The 21,205-nt window shown below is 33.3% G+C and overlaps 1 protein-coding gene across 10 annotated transcripts in view; it reads left to right on the forward strand.

The window, feature by feature from the left end:
* SENP6 (SUMO specific peptidase 6) overlaps positions 1 to 20,423 on the forward strand; it is a 100,411-nt gene extending 79,988 nt beyond the window's left edge. For 9 of the 10 annotated variants that reach the window (XM_036248148.1, XM_036248139.1, XM_036248144.1 and 6 more), the window contains 8 exons: positions 4,930 to 5,052; positions 6,268 to 6,360; positions 9,693 to 10,123; positions 13,875 to 13,978; positions 16,613 to 16,701; positions 17,775 to 17,843; positions 17,945 to 18,095; positions 19,618 to 20,125. In XM_036248148.1, coding sequence (XP_036104041.1) covers positions 4,930 to 5,052; positions 6,268 to 6,360; positions 9,693 to 10,123; positions 13,875 to 13,978; positions 16,613 to 16,701; positions 17,775 to 17,843; positions 17,945 to 18,095; positions 19,618 to 19,827 — 1,270 coding nt within the window. In that variant the 3' untranslated portion in view covers positions 19,828 to 20,125. Of the gene's footprint in view, positions 1 to 4,929; positions 5,053 to 6,267; positions 6,361 to 9,692; positions 10,124 to 13,874; positions 13,979 to 16,612; positions 16,702 to 17,774; positions 17,844 to 17,944; positions 18,096 to 19,617; positions 20,126 to 20,370 lie in introns of those variants that run through there. The other variant, XM_036248141.1, reaches the window with a different exon arrangement.
* Positions 20,424 to 21,205: the final 782 nt, after the last annotated feature.

The following is a 21,205-nucleotide window of genomic DNA, read 5'->3' on the forward strand; positions in this document are numbered from 1 at the left end:
AAGAGAAACCAAAGAACTTATATGTAGGTATGCATAACCCAAAACATGGACAGTAGTGTGGTAAAGGCCTGGGGGGGGGGGGGGGGTCAATGGGATAAAAGCGGGGACATCTGTAATACTTCCAATAATAAAGAAATTTAAAAATGAGTTTGAAGCCATAATCACCACAGGGGGAAAATAATTAAAAATAGACTACCATATGGTCTAACAATCCTATTTCTGGGTATATATCTAAAGAAAGTAGAGTTTCAGTTATTTGCGTAACCATGTTCATAGTAGCACTATTCACTAATAGTCAAGAGTGGAAGCAACCCAAACGGTCCTTTGATGGTTGGATGTATAAACAAAATGTATATTGTATACAATATATACAATGTAATATTCTGCCTTAAAAAAGAAGAAGTCTTGGCCGGGTGGCTCAGTTGGTTGGAGTGTGTCATCCCATACACTAGAAATGTTGCAGATCCCATTTCCAAGTCGGCACATACCTGGGTTGCAGGTTGGATCCCTCCCTAGTCAGGGCATGTATGGGAGGCATCCAGTTGATATTTCTTTCTTACATCGATGTTCTTTCTCTCTAAAATCAATTAAAAACAAAACAAAATAAACATATTTTGGGTGAGGATTTAAAAAAGGCCCTGGCCAGCTGGCTTAGTTAATTGGAGCATCATTCTGCACACTGAAAGGTTGCAGGTTTGATTTCCCCATCAGGGTACATACCTGGGTTGTGGGTTAGATCCCCAGTCAGGGCACCTATGGGAGGCAGCCAGTCAGTGTTTCTCACAGCTATTATTTCTCTCTCTCACCCTTCTTCTGTCTATTCAAAACGAAACAAAAACCCATATCCTCAGGTGAGAATTTTTTAAAAAAAGGAAACCTGTCACATACTACAACATGGATGAATCTGAAAGATTTTATGCAAAGTGAAATAAGCCAGTCACAAAAAGATAGTTCCACTTAGTTAACTGAAGTAATCAGATTCATCAAAAATGAAAGTAAATGGCCTTGGCTGGTTTGGCTCAGCAGTAGAGTGTCAGCCTGTGGACCAATGAGTCTCAGGTTTGTTTCCAGCTAAGGGCATATTACCTAGGTTGCGGTTCGTCCCTGGCCCTGGTCGGGGTCTTGTGGGAAGCAACCAGTTGATGTCTCTCTCTCACATCAGTGTTTTTCTCTCTCTCCCCATCTCCTTCTGTCTCCTTCCCACTCTGTCTGCAGATAAATAGAAAAATATGCTTGGGTGAGGACTAAAAATAAATAAAAATAAAAATGAAAGTAAATGGTGGTTATCAGGAGTAGGGAATTGTTACTTAATGGATATGGAGTTTTAGTTTGCAAGTTTAAAAACTTCTGGAGATCTATTTCACAACAATGTGAATATACTTCACAGTACTGAACTGTACAGTTAAATATGCTTATGATTGCACATTTTGTGTATTTTTTCATAATTTAAAAAATGTTAATTCTTAATTCTACTTTGTACCTGACAAACCAAGCTATTGAAAAGTCTTAAGTGATTATATAGAACAACAGCGCTGCTGTTGGATGACGTTTTCTGTGAATGTCAATTAGGTCAACTTGTTTGATGTTGTATTTGGCTCATCTTTATCCTTAGCTGATTTTCCACATAGTTATACTATCAATTATTGAGAAGGTTGTTGATATCCAACTGTAATTAAGGACTTGTCTGTTTCTCCTTTTAGGTCTATCAGTTTTTGCCATATGTATTTTGAAGCCCTGTTGTTAGGCACATACACTTTTATGCCTTCTTGGAGATTTGATCCCTTTATTATGTATTGTCCCTCTTTATCCTTGATAATCTTCCTTGTTCTTAAGCCCACTTTATTCAAGATGAATGTAGCTATTCCAGCTTTCTTTCAGTTTATGTTTCCATAGTATGTATTTCTTTACCTCTTTACTTTTTTTTTTTATTCTCACCTGAGGACATCCTCCCATTTTTTGTTCAGATTGAGTGGGAAGGAGAGAGAGGGAGAGAGAGAGAGAAACATTGACGTGAAAGGGAAACATCGAGTGGCTGCCACCTGCACAACCAACCAGGACTGGGGACAAACTGCAACCGAGGTACGTGCCCTTAGCGGGAACCGAACCCAGGTCTCTCTGGACCACAGGCCGACGCTCTAACCGCTGAGCCAAACCGGCCAGGGCACTTTACTTTTAACTTGCTTAAGTCTTTCTACTTAAAATGTTTTTTTGTTTTTGAAAGCATGTAGGTGGATCTAAAAACTAAGTTGAACTCCCAATATTTTGTTTATATTTTAGTTTATTTCATTTCTACATAAATAATATATAATTTTTACATTACAGTGAATATTTTATAGTCATTTGTTTGTACTCTTGAAATTCTTTATATTTTCAGGAGGCCCCTTGGCATTTTATAGTTAAACTTGGAAACAAATTTTATACGGTAAATTTAATTATCTACAAGTTCTGTCTTTTGTGATGCAAATTAGTATTCCATATAAAAAGAAAACCTAACAAAATCTATGGTTTATATTTGTCCCGTGGCATTCTTAGAAATGAATTTTTAAAAGGGAACTTTTAAAACTTCACTATTAAAATCAGTTATTTGGCTGCTATCAAAGCTGCTCATTCTTTTCTCTTTAGCTTTTTAAAAATTTTACTTTTCAATTACAGTCGATATTCAGTATTATTTTATATTAGTTTCTGGTGTTCAGCACAGTGGTTAAACAATTATATAATTTATAAAGTGATCCCCCAGTTCATTCTTTCTAGCTAACTTTTAAACAAAATTTGCCAATATTATAAGAAGTAGAAGAGCATTGCATCTAGAAAATGTTAATAAAATGCAGAGAAGAAAATAATTAAAGAAATTACTTTCAAAGTCACATAGAGTTGCAGAGTAAACTTAAAATAATCTTTTAACTTAATCCTATAGTTAAAGAAATAATGATTTGATTACTGGATTGTTTACTTTATGAAATACCAAGTGAATAGCATCACCATGATATTCAATATTTAAATGATTTATATAGAAAGAAGACAATGCACCCAAATGGAAGAAATTCCCGTAAGATTTTTGTAATAAACTTTAATATTCTCTTTATTTCTAAAATAAGAGGTGTGGCTTTTCTAATTAAAGTTAATAGTTCTAACATATGTACATTAAAAAACAACTATATATAGTCACAGAAATACTTGTGGATGTATCTCAGATCAGAAAGATAAACTAGTTACTTTATAAGGCATGTATTTGTTTACATATGAAGTTGAAAGTCAGTTTTCTTAAATCACAAATGACTTTCCTTTTTTAAATTGAATCATCCCTTTGTTTATTTGATTTAGTTTTCCAAAGTAGCCATTGTAGTTTGGACTGGTGAAAGCTGCATGGTTCACCAATTATGATATAGCTCCTAAACTCAGATCTGCTTGCTTCTCTGCATGCTTTGTTTTGAGTTTATTATTGTAAAATTCAATGATTGATTTAAACTGTGTCATGAGATGATTCACTGTCTTATAATTTATTTTGTGAGGACTCACTGAGTTTCCCTAAAGGAAGACATTCTGTAGTTAGGTCCTTTGAATCTTCACTTAAGCTTTAAAATTAGCAATTACAATAAGTGATATGTCTCAAGGTGTGCCTTCTGGGACATTTGCTGTTTCTGTAAGATTTCACAAGGCTTCAGACTATTCTCATTTTAATTAACTGAATATTGTCATGAACTTGATTTTGCATAGCTCATTTGAGCGAGTTTGGAACACAAACTCCCTGCTGTTTGTTAAGAAAAAACAACAAAGGCAAGGAAGAATTAGAACCAATTTACTTTAATGAGTCATTGTTACAATCTCACCACTGTATAGGTTCTTTCTGTTTGTTTTCTGCTTTTGTTAAAAAATATGTATGTCTAGCCCTGGCCGGTTTGGCTCAGCGGTTAGAGCGTCGGCCTGCGGTCCCGGGAGACCCGGGTTCGGTTCCCGCTGAGGGCACGTACCTCGGTAGCAGTTTGTCCCTGGCCCTGGTTGGTCGTGCGGGTGGCAGCCACTCGATGTGTCCCTTTCACGTCGATGTTTCTTTCTCTCTCTCTCTCTCTCTCTCTCTCTCTCCCCCCCCCCCTCCTGCTCTACCTGAACAACAACAAAAAAAATGTCCTCGGGTGAGGATAAAAAAAAATATGTATGTCTAGTAATATATGGTTTATTAAATGAACTATTTAAAATAAGCAGCACATAAAAAATAATAGCTATATTGAGATATAGTGCACATAATACACAGTTCACTCATTTAAAGTGTACAGGTCAGTGGTTTTAGGATATTCAGACAGTTGTATAGTCATCACCATAGTCAATATCAGAGTATTTTCATCTCCCAAAAGAACCCCAGTACTCATTAGCAGTGACTCCTCATTTACCTCCAACCCCAGTCCCAGCTCTATGCAACCACCAGTCTCTTCTCTGTCTCTCTGGTTTTCCATATTCTGAACATTTCATGTACACAGAATTATACAACATGTGCTCCTTTGTGACTAGCTTCTTTCACTTAGCACAGTGTTTTCAAGGTTCTTCTATTTTATAGCTTGAATCAGTATTTTATTTTTTTTTCTTGCTGAGTATATTTCATTGTATGGATATATCACATTTTATTTTTTCATTCATTAGTTGATGAGCATTTCTACTTTGTGGCTGTTATAAATAATGTTGCTATGAATGTTTGTAAATGTGCCCTTGTTTTAAAATATTAGATCTTTCAAATCACAGTTTTACTCTCAAATATACTTTTCATTACTTGGGAATAATCTGTTAGTTATTGTGTATAATATGAAGTAAACTTTGTTTCTTTCAGTTGTAAGGAATAGAGAGATTGACTGTGGCTAAATAGATATTTAATTACTGCCTATTTTTAGTGTGAGGTAAACTGTTATATTCATTGTATTTGAATTATTTTTTATGAAATAGATATTTGGTGCTTGAAAAACTGAAGAAAGAAGAAGCTGACCGAATTCATATATTCAGTTCTTTTTTCTATAAACGCCTTAATCAGAGAGAGAGGAGGAATCTTCATGAAACAACTAATCTATCGTAAGTCAAGCTCTTTGAAAATATTTAACAAATGTAATAAGCTACTCAAATTTAACTTAGTGAAAAATCACTTATTTGTGACCTGGCCAGTGTGGCTCGGTTGATTTTGTGTCGTCCCGTGCACCAAAAGGGTCCCATGGACCAAAAGGTCACCAAAAGGTCCCATGGACCAAAAGGGTCCCATATCTGGTTTGCAGGCTCAGTCCCCAGTAAGGAGTGTGCAGGAGGCAGCCAATTGATGTTTCTCTCTCTCCCCTTGTCCCTTCCTCTCTCTCTAAAATCAGTAAAAACATTTTTTCTTAAAATCACCTATTGGATTAAATCCAATGTAAATGTGTGTCAATATCCATAATATTCTAAAACCTTAAGAATATGTGGAATTCATCAAGGTTTTAGGTGTAATATCTAGATCAGTATTTTCCTAATATGCCTGATGGTTTAAAAAAAATTACTTGGACACTTATTAAATACCATACTATCTAAGAGAGGAACCTGAGAATCTGTGCTTTTAATAAGTTCTTTTGATTCTTCTCAGATAAGTAAAGGACATACTATTCTACATATTAGGCCTGATAGTCCTGATTACTTTTGTTTATAATTCCTCTCCATTTAGTGATTGTATCCATCTCCAATACTTGCTGGTAATTTGTCAAAAGATACACACATAGAATTGGTACATTTTTATCGTAGTGTTGTTAAATGACTTGAGGTCTACTGTGCATAATACAAATAGTATTATCCACTAGTTCAGTGATTCCTAATTTTGTATCTGAGAATTGATGATATTGATTGGTTTTGACCAATGGTTGTAGTGTATTCTTCATCTACAGTAAGATGTTCATTTTTGTAAGATGCTCATTTTGTAAGATCTACAGTAAGATGCTCATTTTTCCTGCTCTCTTCTCCTCAGTTATCATAAGTCATGGTCTGACTTGCTTCTCCGTCTGGTTGCTTGTACCATTTCTACAGTAATAAACAATAGCAGCACTGGTTTACTCTAGTATGTAGTAGCAGGAATTAAATATCTTGTTCTTCCAGATTCAAGGATGGGCAGTTTTACGCCTTGCTATCTCTATCTCAGATGTTCTGTTTTCTTTCCCAAACTTGTTAAATCATCTTATACAACATCATAATACTCATAATTTATAAATTGGTGACTATAAGCTGAAGCTCTAGGAACATTTCAGAAACTTGATTGTCTGTCTTGTCTTGCAGAATACAGCAAAAGCGGCATGGGAGAGTAAAAACATGGACTCGGCATGTAGATATTTTTGAGAAGGATTTTATTTTTGTACCCCTTAATGAAGCGTAAGTAAGAATTCCCTTTCTGTTAATGTGGTGTGTAGGATGTGAAAAATTCATCTGTTTCAAACTTTTTAAAATTTGTTATGTATATCTATACTGACACTGCTTATTTTATGAAAATTAATTCAGTTTTCCAGTAAATCATGTAAGATAATTGAATTTTACAAACACTGAACTAGAGGTTTTTCTAATTTTGTTTTATTGGTCAATGTGGAATAATGTCAGTTTTTAAAATGGTGCTTGTGGTCTAGCAAACATCCTATAGAAAAAGCTATTTTATACAGAAAGATGATTAAGTCCCACAGAAGAATTTGAGTGTTTAGTTTAAAGCACATTTAGGCTCTTAACCAAGAAGAAGAAAAGATGGCTAGATTTATGCCATTTTCTCAAGTTGAAAATCATGCTGACTATTCAAAGCAGTTTTTTAAGTAAAAGGGGGAGGTTAAACATTTTGTGTTATTTTTTTCCCCAATCGTTAGAGAGGCATTGATGTGTAGGGTACTATTATTATACAATTTAGACTTAAGTGTGTTTGTGTTTCTTTTTTGTTGTTTTTGTTTTTCTCTGCCCTCCAGTCAAAGACCCCCAGGAATATACCTGTAGTTGGATAACTTTGGGCCTATTGTATCAAAGGAGAACACATACCATGGGCAGCCATGGAGCCTTTCAGTGAAAGTGTGTTTGAAAGACCCTGTAGCAGAATTTGGGCTTTGGTTTGGTGATTTGGGGAAAATCTAAGGAAGCAGTGGTTTGCTTGGGTGAAGAAGTAGCAGTATTCACTCATTGAGCAAAAAGGAGGGATTTTTGATATTTTGGGGTTGCATGGTGACCTTGTTTGTCTCTGCTTAGACATATTACGAAATGGTCTTGCTTTGTCTCACTTTATTATGGTTGCAGAGTAACCTTGTCTGAGGTTAGTATTCTGTGAGATTGTTTATGTCTAATAAGCCTAGCTGTGCCAGGCTAGCCTCGGAATATTTTTTTTTCTCACCATGAAAAAAAAATTTCACTGTAGTGTTATCAAGCTATATTTATTTAAAACCCTGCTTTAATTATAAGATCTGTGCTTTCTAATTAGCCCAGCCAAAGATAGGTAGGCTAGGTCAAAACATTGGTTATGGTGATAAAGCCCAACTTTTTCAAAGCTACACATACATATGTAGCTTTTTTAATATATATATATTTAAAGTGAAACATGGTTTAAAATTAATCTTCAATTTCTTCATCTCAAAATAAGGTTTCTTGCCGTATATTTGTTATATAAAGTAATATATGAGCTGCCTGCTAGGTGAAACATAGAACATATATATAGAAAGCCATTTGTGAGAAATTAATTATAAAAATTTAAAATAGAAATAAAATTTGAGATACACACTATTTAGCAATAGAGGCACATCCCTCTTAGTCATTCTATCTGACGTGGATGGAAACTATGATCAGTGTTTCCCGTAATCTTGGTGAAAAGTAGAGAATGAATGAATAAAAATGTGGAGTCAGAAAAGGATTCTGCAAGAGAACTATGCCATTTGTGGATGGAAGGATAGCTTCCAAATCATGAGGGCTCGTTTGGTTTGTTTTTGTTTTTTTTTTAATTGAAGAGGTAAAATCACAAGTATTTATATACACTGATTATATACTATAGACTGCCATATATTTGTCATTTGCTTTATTTTCAATTTTCCTGGTGGTGGTAATGTCTTTCAAGTTAAAAGCTATTTGTTAAAAATTGTCTCAGTAATTGACAAGGGCAGAAATTTGATGTTTGGATTGAATCCATCTTCAGATAAGTGAAATGACCTGTTTTAGCCTCTTCTCCCACTGGTGATTTAAGCTCAGTGTAGCTGCTATTAAAAGGATCATAAAAGCAAAACCATGGCTCTTAGAGATTGAAAGTGTTTTCAGGTGTTTTTTTTTTTGTTTGTGTATTTGTTTTTTTCAGCTTTCTCCTTTCAGCTAGGTGAAGAAAGAATTTTCCTAGTTTTTCAGTGAAGCATTAGAAAATTGTATGGCTTATATTCACATAGTCATAACTAAGAAATGTTAAAAAACTATGATAAATTTAGGTCACAGCTGTAGGTTGAGAGTCACTGTATTATACTGTATTTAATCAATTTTAAAACACATTTTTCACATTTTAACATTTCTGAAATAGAGATGTGACGTACAATCAGCTATGTCTTTGAGTTGACGTGAGGAAGTTGGTGTGCTAGTTCTACCACCCTAGCCTGACCTAAGTCCATAGGATACTGAGGATTAATAATTAAGAACAGGAGAGAAGCATTACTCCATCTGTCCTTTACAATGCTGAGGATGAAGCCAGCCTCTGATCTTTCTACTTACACTGTCTAATGAAGACAGTGCTGTTTCTTTGTATTATCTTGGGATAATTTAACATTTTGCAGAAATGAGAATGTAGCATAACTTTTATCCATGTAAATATATTCATTTTTTTTATTCAGAATGAACATCTTACTATATGACAAAAATTGTGCTCAGCTAATAAGTTCTCTGACATCTATGGCCTGTTCATTTTATCCCAGCACATAACTGCCTATCAAACAGTAAGCCCTTAATGAAATTCTTCATTAGATTAATGACTGTTAGCCAATATTAACTTCTTACTCATGGCTTATATCCTACTATTGGGAGCTGCCTGAATTCAGCTATATCACAAGCACCCACTTGATAACTGGAACTCAGTACTAATACTTTAAGTTCTGTTATAATGATTACATTAGATATGTTATTTCAGTGTATTTACATTTCAGTATAGCATGAGACAAAAGATTAGTTGATACTTTTAGTGGTAAGCAATCCTACCTTATTAATAAGAGAAACACAGACATGGTTCAAGTTCTTAAAAAGCTATATATGTACAATATTTAGAAAATGTTCAAAATTATATAGTCTGATTAGACTTCTGAAGACATTTCAATCTTAAGAATAGATAGTTTTCTGTCCTTTGACATAAATAAGGCAAAGAGAAGGTAAACGGGAATGATGAGTCTCAGTGATATCACTTACTTTGTTAAATTACCTCAAAAAAACCCCAACGATCTATTTTTCATTCCACAAGCAAGAAAAGGTTTAAAGGATTGTTTGCAAAAGTGAATACAGGCTACAAAATTCTAACAAAACTTAGGTTAATTTTGACTGGACATTGTATTCTGTTGATCAACCAATGATCTAAACAATGAATTTGAGAATTGAAAAATTGGGCATTCTTTATAAATTTCTTCAGAAAAGTTTTAGAAAAACATTTCAATTGATATTTATTGCCAAATATAATAAACTTTTCTAATCATATATTCAGTAGTTTCATTTGTTTTTTACAGTGCACACTGGTTTTTGGCTGTTGTTTGTTTCCCTGGTTTGGAAAAACCAAAGTATGAACCTAATCCTCATTACCATGAAAATACAGCCATGCAAAAATGTTCAACTGTAGAGGACAGTTGTATTTCTTCTCCTTCAGCCAGTGAAATGGACAGTTGTTCACAAAACTCTTCTGCCAAGCCTGTAATTAAGAAGATGCTAAACAAAAAGCATTGCGTAGCTGTAATTGATTCAAGTGCTGAACAGGAAGAAAGTGACCCTCGTTATCGGAAAAACATATGCAGTGTGAAATGTAGTCTGAAAAAAATAAATCATACTGCAAGTGAAAATGAAGAATCAAATAAAGGAGAATCTGCATGCCAGAAAGTTGTTGATAGGACTAAAAGTGAGAATGGCCTACAGAATGAATATTTAAGTTCTATGCACCATACAGGTATGTTTCTAAATGTTTTGAAAGAATCAAGGAATTCAGAGTAAATTGGATTTTTATAAACAAGATTAAGATTTTAGGCTACACTTTTTTTAAAAGTCAGATTTATTGAAGTATATTTTACTTACACTTTTGATCATTTTATAAGTATAGTTCAGTGAGCTTTGATAAATATATATATATGTATATAGTCATGTAATCACTACAACAGTCGAGATTTAGAACCTTTCCATCACTCCAAAAAGAAATTCCTTTGCACAGTCCCTCACCTCTACAGAGAGTGCAGTTTTAAAATTGTAGTAGTACAAGGTCTTCATTTTCCATTGATAGGATCTTGGATTTAATTTTATTTCATAGGAAATATACTGTGATATTCAGGATAAACAATAGTTGCACAGTCTTAGCTCTGAAAGGTGAATTAGTTCAGTCTTCTCAATTAACAGATAGACAAATGGAGATCAAGTGGTCAGAGGCAGAAATTAAAGCTTTCTCCTCCAAAGTAGTTGTTGACATTGAAATTAAAGGTTAGTTCCTTATTCCTCACTCTTCTTCATTGTTTTTAGTTTCTTTTTTAAAATCTTTATTGTTGAGAGTATTACAGATGTGTGTCCCCCAACCCCCCTGTCCTGCACCACCCAGTTCATGCCCTACCCCAGGCCTTCACTACCCTATTGTCTGTGTCCATGGGTAATACATATATGCATATAAGTTCTTTGGTTAACCTCTTCCTGTGCCCCCCCCCCCCCTTCTGATGAATAAATTTTTTTTTTCTTGAATCACTTCTATATTTCTAGCACTTGTTACGGAAATCTGAGGTTTCTGTTCAAATACTTAAATTTCATGTGAAGTCAATTGTATAATTTCCTCTCCAACCCCAAAGTAAAATAGTCTACTCTATAAAACCCATAACATGCTATAGTATGCACCTTATGTACCTTGCAAACTTACTAAACCCTGACTAGATATATTTTCTTTGGATATAAAAAGTCAGTATAAGACAGAAAAAAACGTGTGGATTCAGAAAAAACTTGTCAAAAACTGTGAATACTGAACATACTTTTGGTACTTCTCTACCAGCTTATTTGAATAAGTCAGAAAGCTGTTGCTGAGCTCTTACAAAAATGTTTTTATTTTTTATTTAGTTTGATATACTAATCTGCATAAAGCTAATAGCACTAGAATGTTGATCTTTGTGCCCTTTGGGAGATAATAGGTAGAAAGGGGAATGGTATGTGAATTATATCTTCATTGAACTATTTTTTTAAGTTCCCCTTTGATCAGTAATTTTATCCAATTTAATGTGAATTCAAATTAAAAATTAATTGAAGTGCATGATTTAAAAACAAGCAATGGGACAAAAACCCAGGGCTTCATAAGCACTAAGTCCAGAAATTCTGTGTGACCTTCTACTACAAATTAATGTTCCAGTCCTTAGTTAAAGTTGTAATAATAGCCATTTAAAGTTGATTAAATATTCTCACAAAAGCTAGTGGAGACCACAATAAGAAATAATCTGTTTTATGTAGTTTGCCTTTTTAATATTTGTTTATACTAGGTATTCTCTTTAATTACAGTTAAAGCATTTGATTTTTTTGTTTTGTTTTTAGTATGTATATAATATCTTCCTTAAAGGAAATTAATGTACTTTATTGTGTATGATACACTGATATTTTTATTCTCATTAATGCTTGAATTCCAATAATGATAATGTCCCACAATTTAAAAAATGGTGTTCTACAGTGGGTCTGTGCATTTTTAAGAATGAGGTTCCATAGCTTTCATCAGATGTTTCTAAGGGATTATTCGCCAAGTAGTACATTAAATAAGAGTATTCTCTAGAGGTAACTTGAGTACGTCAGAGAGGATGGTTATCCAGTCTATCCTATATAAAATGATGACTTTACTAAAAATTAGGATACAAAAAGGTTGTAAAAATTTTGTACCATGATTAATATCTCAGGAATTGATTTCTGTTTGGGCTGGGACTATAGTTGGCAGGACTTAATGAAGCATTTTAGACAGTTTTAATATAATTTTAGCCATTAAATACATACAGTCATAAGTGTTGTCTATTGATGTCAGCTAACATGTTGTACTAGACAAGTGGAATTGTATCTTATCATAGGAATTAGTTTTTATGTTTGTTTTTTAAGGTCAACTGCAGGAAAATAATGTGTGGTATCATTACTTTCATTTGCTGTTTTTTCAGTTAGGCACCACATGAAATAGTTGTATTGTATGGAACATGAAAAATGTGTATGTTTAATCTCTAGACTCAAATTCCACATCTTCAAATGATCTCATTATGAGAAGCTCTCAGGAACTGAGACTGATTGAGAGAACAGCTGATGGAGTTATCACCTCTCAATTTATATCAGGGCATTTATTTAATGAATGAAATGATTGAAGAAATTGACTACACTATTTAAATTGTTGTTCTTCATTTTTTGAAATGTGCATACAGTTAATTTGTATAAACTTCATGTTTATATGACAGTTTTGTAGTTAGAAATAATTCGCTGCTAGAATAACTTGACTATAATTGACTACGTCTGAATTGCTTGAGGATTTGAACAAATTTTATTCAAATATAGTTGTTTCGCTTCAAACATAAAATATAGGGTTTTGAAAAAGATAAATTTAAAAAGTTATTCTTTGCATAACTAAAGGATTTACCGTAGTGTTTTATTAGTTATTTTAAGGAGTATGTTGTTTTATAACAACATCTAGATTTTTATATGTCTTTTTAGGAGCACATTTTATTTCTCTGTTTTCTCATTCCATCTTTCTTATATTGCTATTCTTAATTCCCTTTTAAATGTGCCAAAATAAATTTTCTCCTATCTTAAAATTAATGCTTTTTAAAACGTGGAAATAGTGTGCTCTACAATAAATGATATTGGTATATTTAGTACGAAAGTGCCGGACTCAGTTTTCATGTAAATCATATGTTCCTTTAAAACATTTTGTGTGATTAGCTTCTTTCACCAAAATCATTGATTTTAAGATGATTCTTGAAATGGACCTTCAAAAGTGTTCATTTCAAATTTTTTTATGAGTCATTTATTTTGTACTACCAGCATTTACATTAGGCTTGAGTTGTTTTACTTTATTGAAAAGTCTGTGAATATAACCAGACATGAAGGAAAAATATACAGAGTTGGGGAACTTGTCCATAATTGTATCCTAACATGAAGATTATTTTAATTTTTGTAATTTTCTTTTTATGATTTGTCCAAAAGAAATCCTATTTTACTTAATTATAATCATGTTTACTTTTTTGCCCTGTATTGTACAATTTTTCATAATTTTAATTTTTAAAATGTACAGTATTACATTTTATGTTCTACAGTTTGCTCTTGTTATACATTTAGGTCATTTTCTGACTATTGTAGCTTCTGTTATTAGTTAACCATATCTGACATACCTACCACAAAAACATGTATTTATATACATACATATTTGTATTTAAATATACATTTATAATTAATCATATAATTGATACCTGGTTTTTAAGTTTTAATGAATTTTAGTGTCTGAAGAGTAGAAATAACTGTAATTGACATGTCAATCCAGGGTTTTATTAAAGTAATTTATTTTATATTTGGATATTACATGCTAAAGCAGATCTTGTATCCTTATTTACTATATCCTTTATTGGATTACCTGCCTAATATCATATAGCCTAAATCCTGTAAGTTATGTGCAGTAAATTATGACCTTTTTCATTACATAATGTTTGTTATTAATACAGATGGCTTAAGCAAAATCAGGCTAAACTATAGTGATGAGTCAGCTGAAGCTAGTAAAATGCTTGAAGATGAACTCATCGACTTCTCAGAAGATCAGGACAACCAGGTGAACTTACTCGGCAAATACTGATGTTTTATTAAATGTTTTTCTTTGGAGTCCTATAGGTAGTTCTTTTAACCAGTAAATCATGCATCTGGACTTGGGTTTCATCTCAAAACACAAATTAAGTTTTCAGTTCAGTAGTTGCTAGGATAAATATATTAGTGCTGTTTTGTTTTAGTTTTGAGTTGTTTTTTTCCTGCCATTGTGGATGAAACTAATAATAATGCCCTCCACCCCGGACATTTTAATATTAAATAAATTATTTCACACCAACACAGCCACCACCCATACCAGCCCTTTTTCTTCCTCTTAAATAATTTATGGGCCATACTTAACCTTTGGTCTAACTTGACATTCAAAAGGCAAAAATATTTTAAATATATTTTCCTTTATTTATTTATTTTTTAATCCTCACCTGAGGATATTTTTCCATTTATCTTTTAGATAGGTAGGAGGGATGGGAAGAGAGAAACAGAGAAACATTGAAGTGAGAGAGACACATCAACTGGTTACCTCCCGCTTGACCCCTACAAGGGCTGGGGACGAACCACAATTGAGGTATGTGCCCTTGGCTGGAATCGAACCTGGGTCTCATTGGTCCATGGGCTGACGCTCTAACCACTGAGACAAACGGGCCAGGGCTATGTATTTTTCTTTATTGATTTTAGAAAGAGGAAGGGAGAGGGAGAGAAGGATAGAAACATTGATGAGAGAGAACATCTATCAGCCGCCTCCTGCATGCTCCCAACTGGGGATTTGGCCCACAACCTGGGCATGTGCCCCAGTTGGGAATTGAACCAGCAACTTTCTGCTGCATGGGTTGATGCTTAACCACTGAGCCACGCTGGCTGGGTGTAAAGTTTTGATTACATTAAAACTTTATTATATTACTTCTTCTACATTTCCAGTGGTTTTTTTTCCTCTAATTTAATATATATGGCAGGAGCAGATCATGTTATTTAAAACTAACAGGTGAACTCTAATATTTACTTAACATCTCATTGCTCTAATAAAATTTACTAACACCAACAATAAAGTATATTATTAAAAATATAACTTCTGTTAAAAAGGAATTTATATGAGAAAACAGTTTAGAAGAATCCTACAGCATACAATTTCTTTAATTATCTAACCTTTCTTTAGTTGTTAGGACAAACTGTATTTAGTAGTGAAGATAACTGTAGTGCACCATTTTTCCTTCTTGCTTAATCCTCTTGTGAACAAAAGCTTTTTTTTTTTTTATCTTCACCTGAAGATATTTTTCCTTTTTTTTTTTTTTTTTGATAGAATGGAAAGGAGGAAAGGGGAGAGAGACGCATCAACTCTTTGCCTCCCATACATCCCCAACCGGGGCTGGGAATCAAACCCACGACCCTTCTGTCCATGGGCCAACACTCTAACCATTGAACAAAACAGGCCAGGGCAAAAAAACCATTTTCTATGATATTTGAAAGTTTTGTGACTATAAAATACAGCTTTTCTTTCCAATATATGCGGATTACATATAAGGTTTAATGAGCACTCATGCTTCTTTGGTCATTGTAGTTATGTCATTCATAAGCTTGCTAGAAGCTTTGTCATAGAACAAAAAAAGCCTTGTTTGTTTTATATTCAAGATAATTTATAGAATAAGACACAATGTCTTTACGCTATCTTCCTTCAAGTGAAGTAGACATATGGTTTTGTTAAGGAAAACCGTGTTTGCAAAAACCCTTGAAATATATCTGATTTAAATAAAAATATGTAAAAGAATAATAAATAAAAGTTATTCATGTCCTATTATGAAACATTTGTCTTAGCCAATGAACTAAATTTTTGTAGAATACCTAAAATCAGAGCAGTCGTATCTGACTGGAGAAGAATCAGTCATAATATATGTAAAAATTTACTCTAGATTGAGTAAATGATGTAACAATTTTTCAGAGACCTGATTTCTAGTTTCTTTTAATTAAAATGTCAGTGTTATGGCATTAGATAATTGGAATCAAGTGACATACCAAATTTCTAGTGTTTGATCACTTGACTAGAAATATTTTTTACGTACTTGTTAAAATCAAGATTTTTTTTTTTGTCCTCATCTGAGGACATTTTTGCATTCATCTTCAGATAGAGTGGGAGGGAGAAAGGGAGGAAGAGAGAGAGAAAAACATTGATGCACAAGAGACACATCAACTGGCTGCCACCCACATGACCCCAGCCAGGGTTGGGGACAAATTGCAACCGAGGTATGTGCCCTTAGCGGGAACCGAAGCCAGGTCTCTCTGGTCTGCGGGCCGATGCTCTAACTGCTGAGCCAAACCGGCCAGGGCTAAAATAAAGATTTTTATCCTCACCTGACTGGTGTGGCTCAGTGGTTGAGCATTGACCCATGCACCAAGAGGTCACTGGTTTGATTCTCAGTTCGGGCACATGCCCAGGTTATGGGCCTGATCCCCAGTGGGGGACATACAGGAGGTGGCCAGTCGATGTTCTCTCTCATCAATGTTTTTATCTCTCTCTCTCCCTCTCCTTTCTTCTTTCTCTAAAATGAATAAAGAAAAAAAAATTAAGATTTTTGTCCTCACAGTTCTATTTTGTTAGGTTATTAGTTATTTAGATTGTATATTTTCAGTACTAACAGTAAGCTCTCTTTTATAGGATGATAGTAGTGATGATGGATTCCTTGCTGATGACAATTGCAATTCAGAAATAGGACAGTGGCATCTAAAGCCTACTATCTGTAAACAGTAAGCATTAACTATATAACTTGCAAACAACATGATACTTTTTATGTACCTACATAGAATAAAACATGGTGAGACAGTTTTTATTTAAACAATTACTTAAGGAAAAGTTGCAATGTCTGTCAAGTTCAGTGAGGAAAACTGAGTCATGCCCAATGTCCAAGGATCAAATGGGGAGAAAGAATTATTTCAATCCTTTGTTTGCCCATTTTCTATGTGTGCACATGCGTGCACACACAGACATTTCCACTCCAAATGAGAGTGGGTATGTTTTGGTTTTTAGAACTAACATATTCCGAGATCTCTTGGGCTCCAAACTTTTTAGGTGATGAAGTATTGCCTATTCGTAGACTTCATTTTTTAAAACTTTTTTTGTAGAAAATGTTGGCTGAAATTTCATTAACAGCTTTTAAAAAGCAAACTTCATTTATACAGAAAAATATAGAGACCTAGAGCAGTTAAGAGATCTGCTCTAAATCCCATAAAATTTTAGCCAGAAAGAACCAGACCTTTCAACATCCTAGGACATTTTGCACTGCATTAGACTTCCTCACTTTTACTTGGGTTTATAACAAATTTCAAGGTCCAGTCTTATTTATAGTAAGTGTTCAAAGTGGAATCTTGCAGAAATCACTGGATTCTAAACTAATTCTTGTAAGTGATGGTGACCTGTTTTGTTATCATCTCTAATAGGTTTTAGTTAAAATGGGATTATTTTCTTATACTTTTCCATGGTCCTGTTTTTGGCGATTTGGAATATAGGGCATTCAAGCTTTCAGTATGGTTTTGACTTACTACTAAATTTTGAACTATTTTTAGAAACGGCAGCTATGGAATTTTAGTGAAATATATTGATAACTAAAATATGGTTAAATTAATATTCTGATACATACTCATGGATATGTTTAAGTATTATTAGGGTGTGTATGTCTATAAGGTTTATTTCCCACCCACCCCCAACCCCCAAGTTTTACTAAGGCATGCAAAGGCAGTATTGAAGGTTTTAAATTTTATTTTATTGTTAATGCACTTTTAACATTATAAAGTGTTAACATTTGGTCATTTCTATCCTGCAGGCCTTGTATCCTACTGATGGACTCACTCAGAGGCCCTTCTCGATCAAATGTTGTAAAAATTTTAAGAGAGTAAGTTCAAAACTGTACATTGTACTTTATATTATGATGAAAATAAAGGACTATATATATTTTTATATGTGTATTCTTACTATATATATTCATTCTTGCAGGTATTTAGAGGTGGAATGGGAAGTTAAAAAAGGAAGCAAAAGAAGTTTTTCCAAAGATGTTATGAAAGGCTCTAATCCAAAAGTACCCCAACAAAATAACTTCAGTGATTGTGGTGTATACGTATTACAGTATGTAGAGAGCTTTTTTGAGGTGGGTTTCAATTTATTGGAAATGAGATAATAATAAAATACCGTTTTTGACCTTATGTTAGTGTAAAAAACATTAAGTAAATATTTTGAAGAGTTTAAAAAACTATCATTTCAAAAATTATTCCAGAGAGCAATAAACTTCCAAATTGGAGAATTTTTAAGGCATTAAAAGGTTGCATAGTTGATCAGATCCAAGGTTTGTTACCTCATTCCTCATCACTGATCAACTCCCCTCTTCATTGGCTCTTTCCACCTTAAGAAGTCTCTCCCATGATTCAGACTTTGTCTTCATTCTCTTTTCTCTTTACAGATATAGTTCTGGAGACATATTTATATTTCACTGTCTTCATGTTCACAAATTCTGCTTCTCAGATCTCTGTAATCTGGCTTTATCCTTCATCATTCATTGAAATTGTTCCTGACCTCTCAGCACCATTTGACACTGACCATTCCTTCCTCATAACACTTTCTTCCTTTGACTTGAGAGGTACAATACCACACATAACTTCTTTTGGATATTCTTTACATTATCTTGACTCCTTCCTTTTCCTTATTCACCATCCAGTGTACCACTAAGTCCTGTGAATTTTATTATTTCATGTCAGATATGTTCAGTTCTTTATTCCTGGTGCCACTTTTGAAGTTCAGTACTAGCATCACTATTCTAAACTACTGCTTCCTACCTTCTGTTTTTCACAGTTTTCCAAAAATCCAAATCTAATGTTACATTAAATCTTATAGTGGCTTCTTGCTGCTCTTGGATTAAAGAAAAATTCATGTGGCTTGCATGATCCGACTCCTGTCCAAGCTGCTAGCCTCAATTCCTAGCATTCTCACTCTAGCATTCTATATACCAGCCACCTGAATGTCATTCAGTTTCTCATATTGTGTTATGTTCTTTCTGGTCTCTAGACCTTGATACATACTTCTTTACCTGGAATATTCTTTCCTGTTGCTTATATCATTTCTTATTTGGCTAACTCCTACTTAACTTCAGGTCTTAGCTAAAACATTACTTCTTTTGGGGATTGTGTTAAGCCCAAGATAATGTATTTTCATAGGACTCGCTGCTTCTCCTGTCATATTTGTCATGTTCATTGTTTAAATTGTTATCTGTCTGTTTAGACTGGAGTCAACAAACCTTTTTATAAAGGGCCCAGATACTAAGTAGTTTAGACTTTGCAGCTATACGGTGTGTCTGTTCCTACTCAGTTCTCCTGTTGTGGCAAGAAAACATATACAGACAAGATGTAAACGAATTAGTGTGGCTGCATTCCAGCAAGGCAGTAGGCAGAATTTTACCCATCAGCCACAGTTTGCTGAGTTCTGATCTAAACTTTAAAGATCTATATGCAGAAACTTTCTCCTGTGCCTAGCAAAATACCTGACTTGTGATAGATAATGAGTAAACATACCAAATGAGTTACTATTTTGTAATTTTTAACTTTGGAATGCTTTTATGTTTTTATGTAAACTATTATTTCTTACAATTTACTAATGTGCATTTGACTTTTTTTTTCCAGAATCCAATTCTCAATTTTGAACTACCTATGAATTTGGCAAACTGGTTTCCTCCCCCAAGAATGAGAACAAAAAGAGAAGAAATTCGAAACATAATTCTAAAGCTGCAGGAAGATCAGAGCAAAGAGAAAAAGAAGCATAAGGACACTTACTCAACAGAAACATCTTTAGGTGAAGGAACAGAACAGTGTGTTGACAGTATCTCAGATTGACCATTTCTGATTCTTGTCAGTGTTGTCCTGAGAAACTGAGTGACTTTCACCTTTGGGTACAGACAGTAAAGAACGGAGGTGCTCACTACTCAGAGTGATTCGAAATGTTAATGCTTGTATAAATGTCATATAATTAATTTCCAATGGAGTATGTATTGTCTGTAAATATGTTAATGAGGCCAATTTTTCCAGCATTTATAATTATTTTTTTCACTTGTTAGGAAGCTTTTGTTATGTATTTTCTGTTAATAGTACTTAAAACTGCAACTTCTAAACACAAAATAAATAAATATTTATAGGAGGAAATGATTAATTTGATATTCTTTAGTGAATTTGTATTAAATTCCTCAGTGGGTGTGATATATTTCATGGGAATATTCAAGTATCTATAATTTTTTGACTTTTTCATTTGTTCTAAAATAACTTGAAATATGAAAATTAGCTGAACTCAAAGACATTTTGAACAAGAAAGACATCTTCATGTGCTTGTATAGCAGGAAAAAAATAACAGCTTTTTAAATTCATATATTCCCCTGTGTCCAGAACTCCAAAATGGATTAAATATTTATAATTTTACATAAATATTTAAGAAGCAGCAGTAATTCAAAGAATAATAACCTTGAATTATACTACTAAATAATAACTATACTTTATCATATATTATTGTCAACTACATTTCTGGGAGACGTCTAAGACTCAGGTTAAAACTATTTTGGTAAGTGCAACTCGAATTTCAAATATCCCATGTTACCTTTCTATATTATAACTTAAAAATATTCTACAATCTATGTGATATAGTTAATTGATAAACATTTTTAATCTGTGAACACAGCAATTTAAATAGGAATTAACTATTTTTTTATAATGGCTTTTGCTATTTTTTCATTGCTCATTTTGTTCTTGTTATTTTGATAAAGTATCAAACTTTGCACATGAGTTTTTTAGTGTAAATTATTTTTACATGTGAAAGTACTATCTTTTAATCAATTGCTTAATGCAGGAAAAAAAAAATCTCCTACCTTTGAATTCCCCTTTAAAATTTTTAAAATGTAATGGTTTTGATGACAGATTTACAACTCATATAGGAATCTTGCATATATCTGCTAAAACTATTGTTTTCAAATGAAATGTTATACATTTCTTTTGCATTAACTCTGAGACTTGAAATATATATATTTTAAAAGTCATTTTTTTGTTAAATAATGAAATTTAAAATACGCATACAACAACAAAAAAAGATGAGAATAAAAGGAAGGCCAATTTCATCATCAGCATTTATTTTATTTTTAGTCTGGCCATTTCTGGCATTGTAATTAACATTTTAGGGTATTTTCTTGAATTTAGTAAAGTCCGTGGGTGTGTTTGGGGTAGATGGAGG

The sequence above is a fragment of the Molossus molossus genome, unplaced genomic scaffold (assembly GCF_014108415.1).
Source record: "Molossus molossus isolate mMolMol1 unplaced genomic scaffold, mMolMol1.p scaffold_m16_p_8, whole genome shotgun sequence".
Lineage (NCBI taxonomy): Eukaryota > Metazoa > Chordata > Mammalia > Chiroptera > Molossidae > Molossus > Molossus molossus.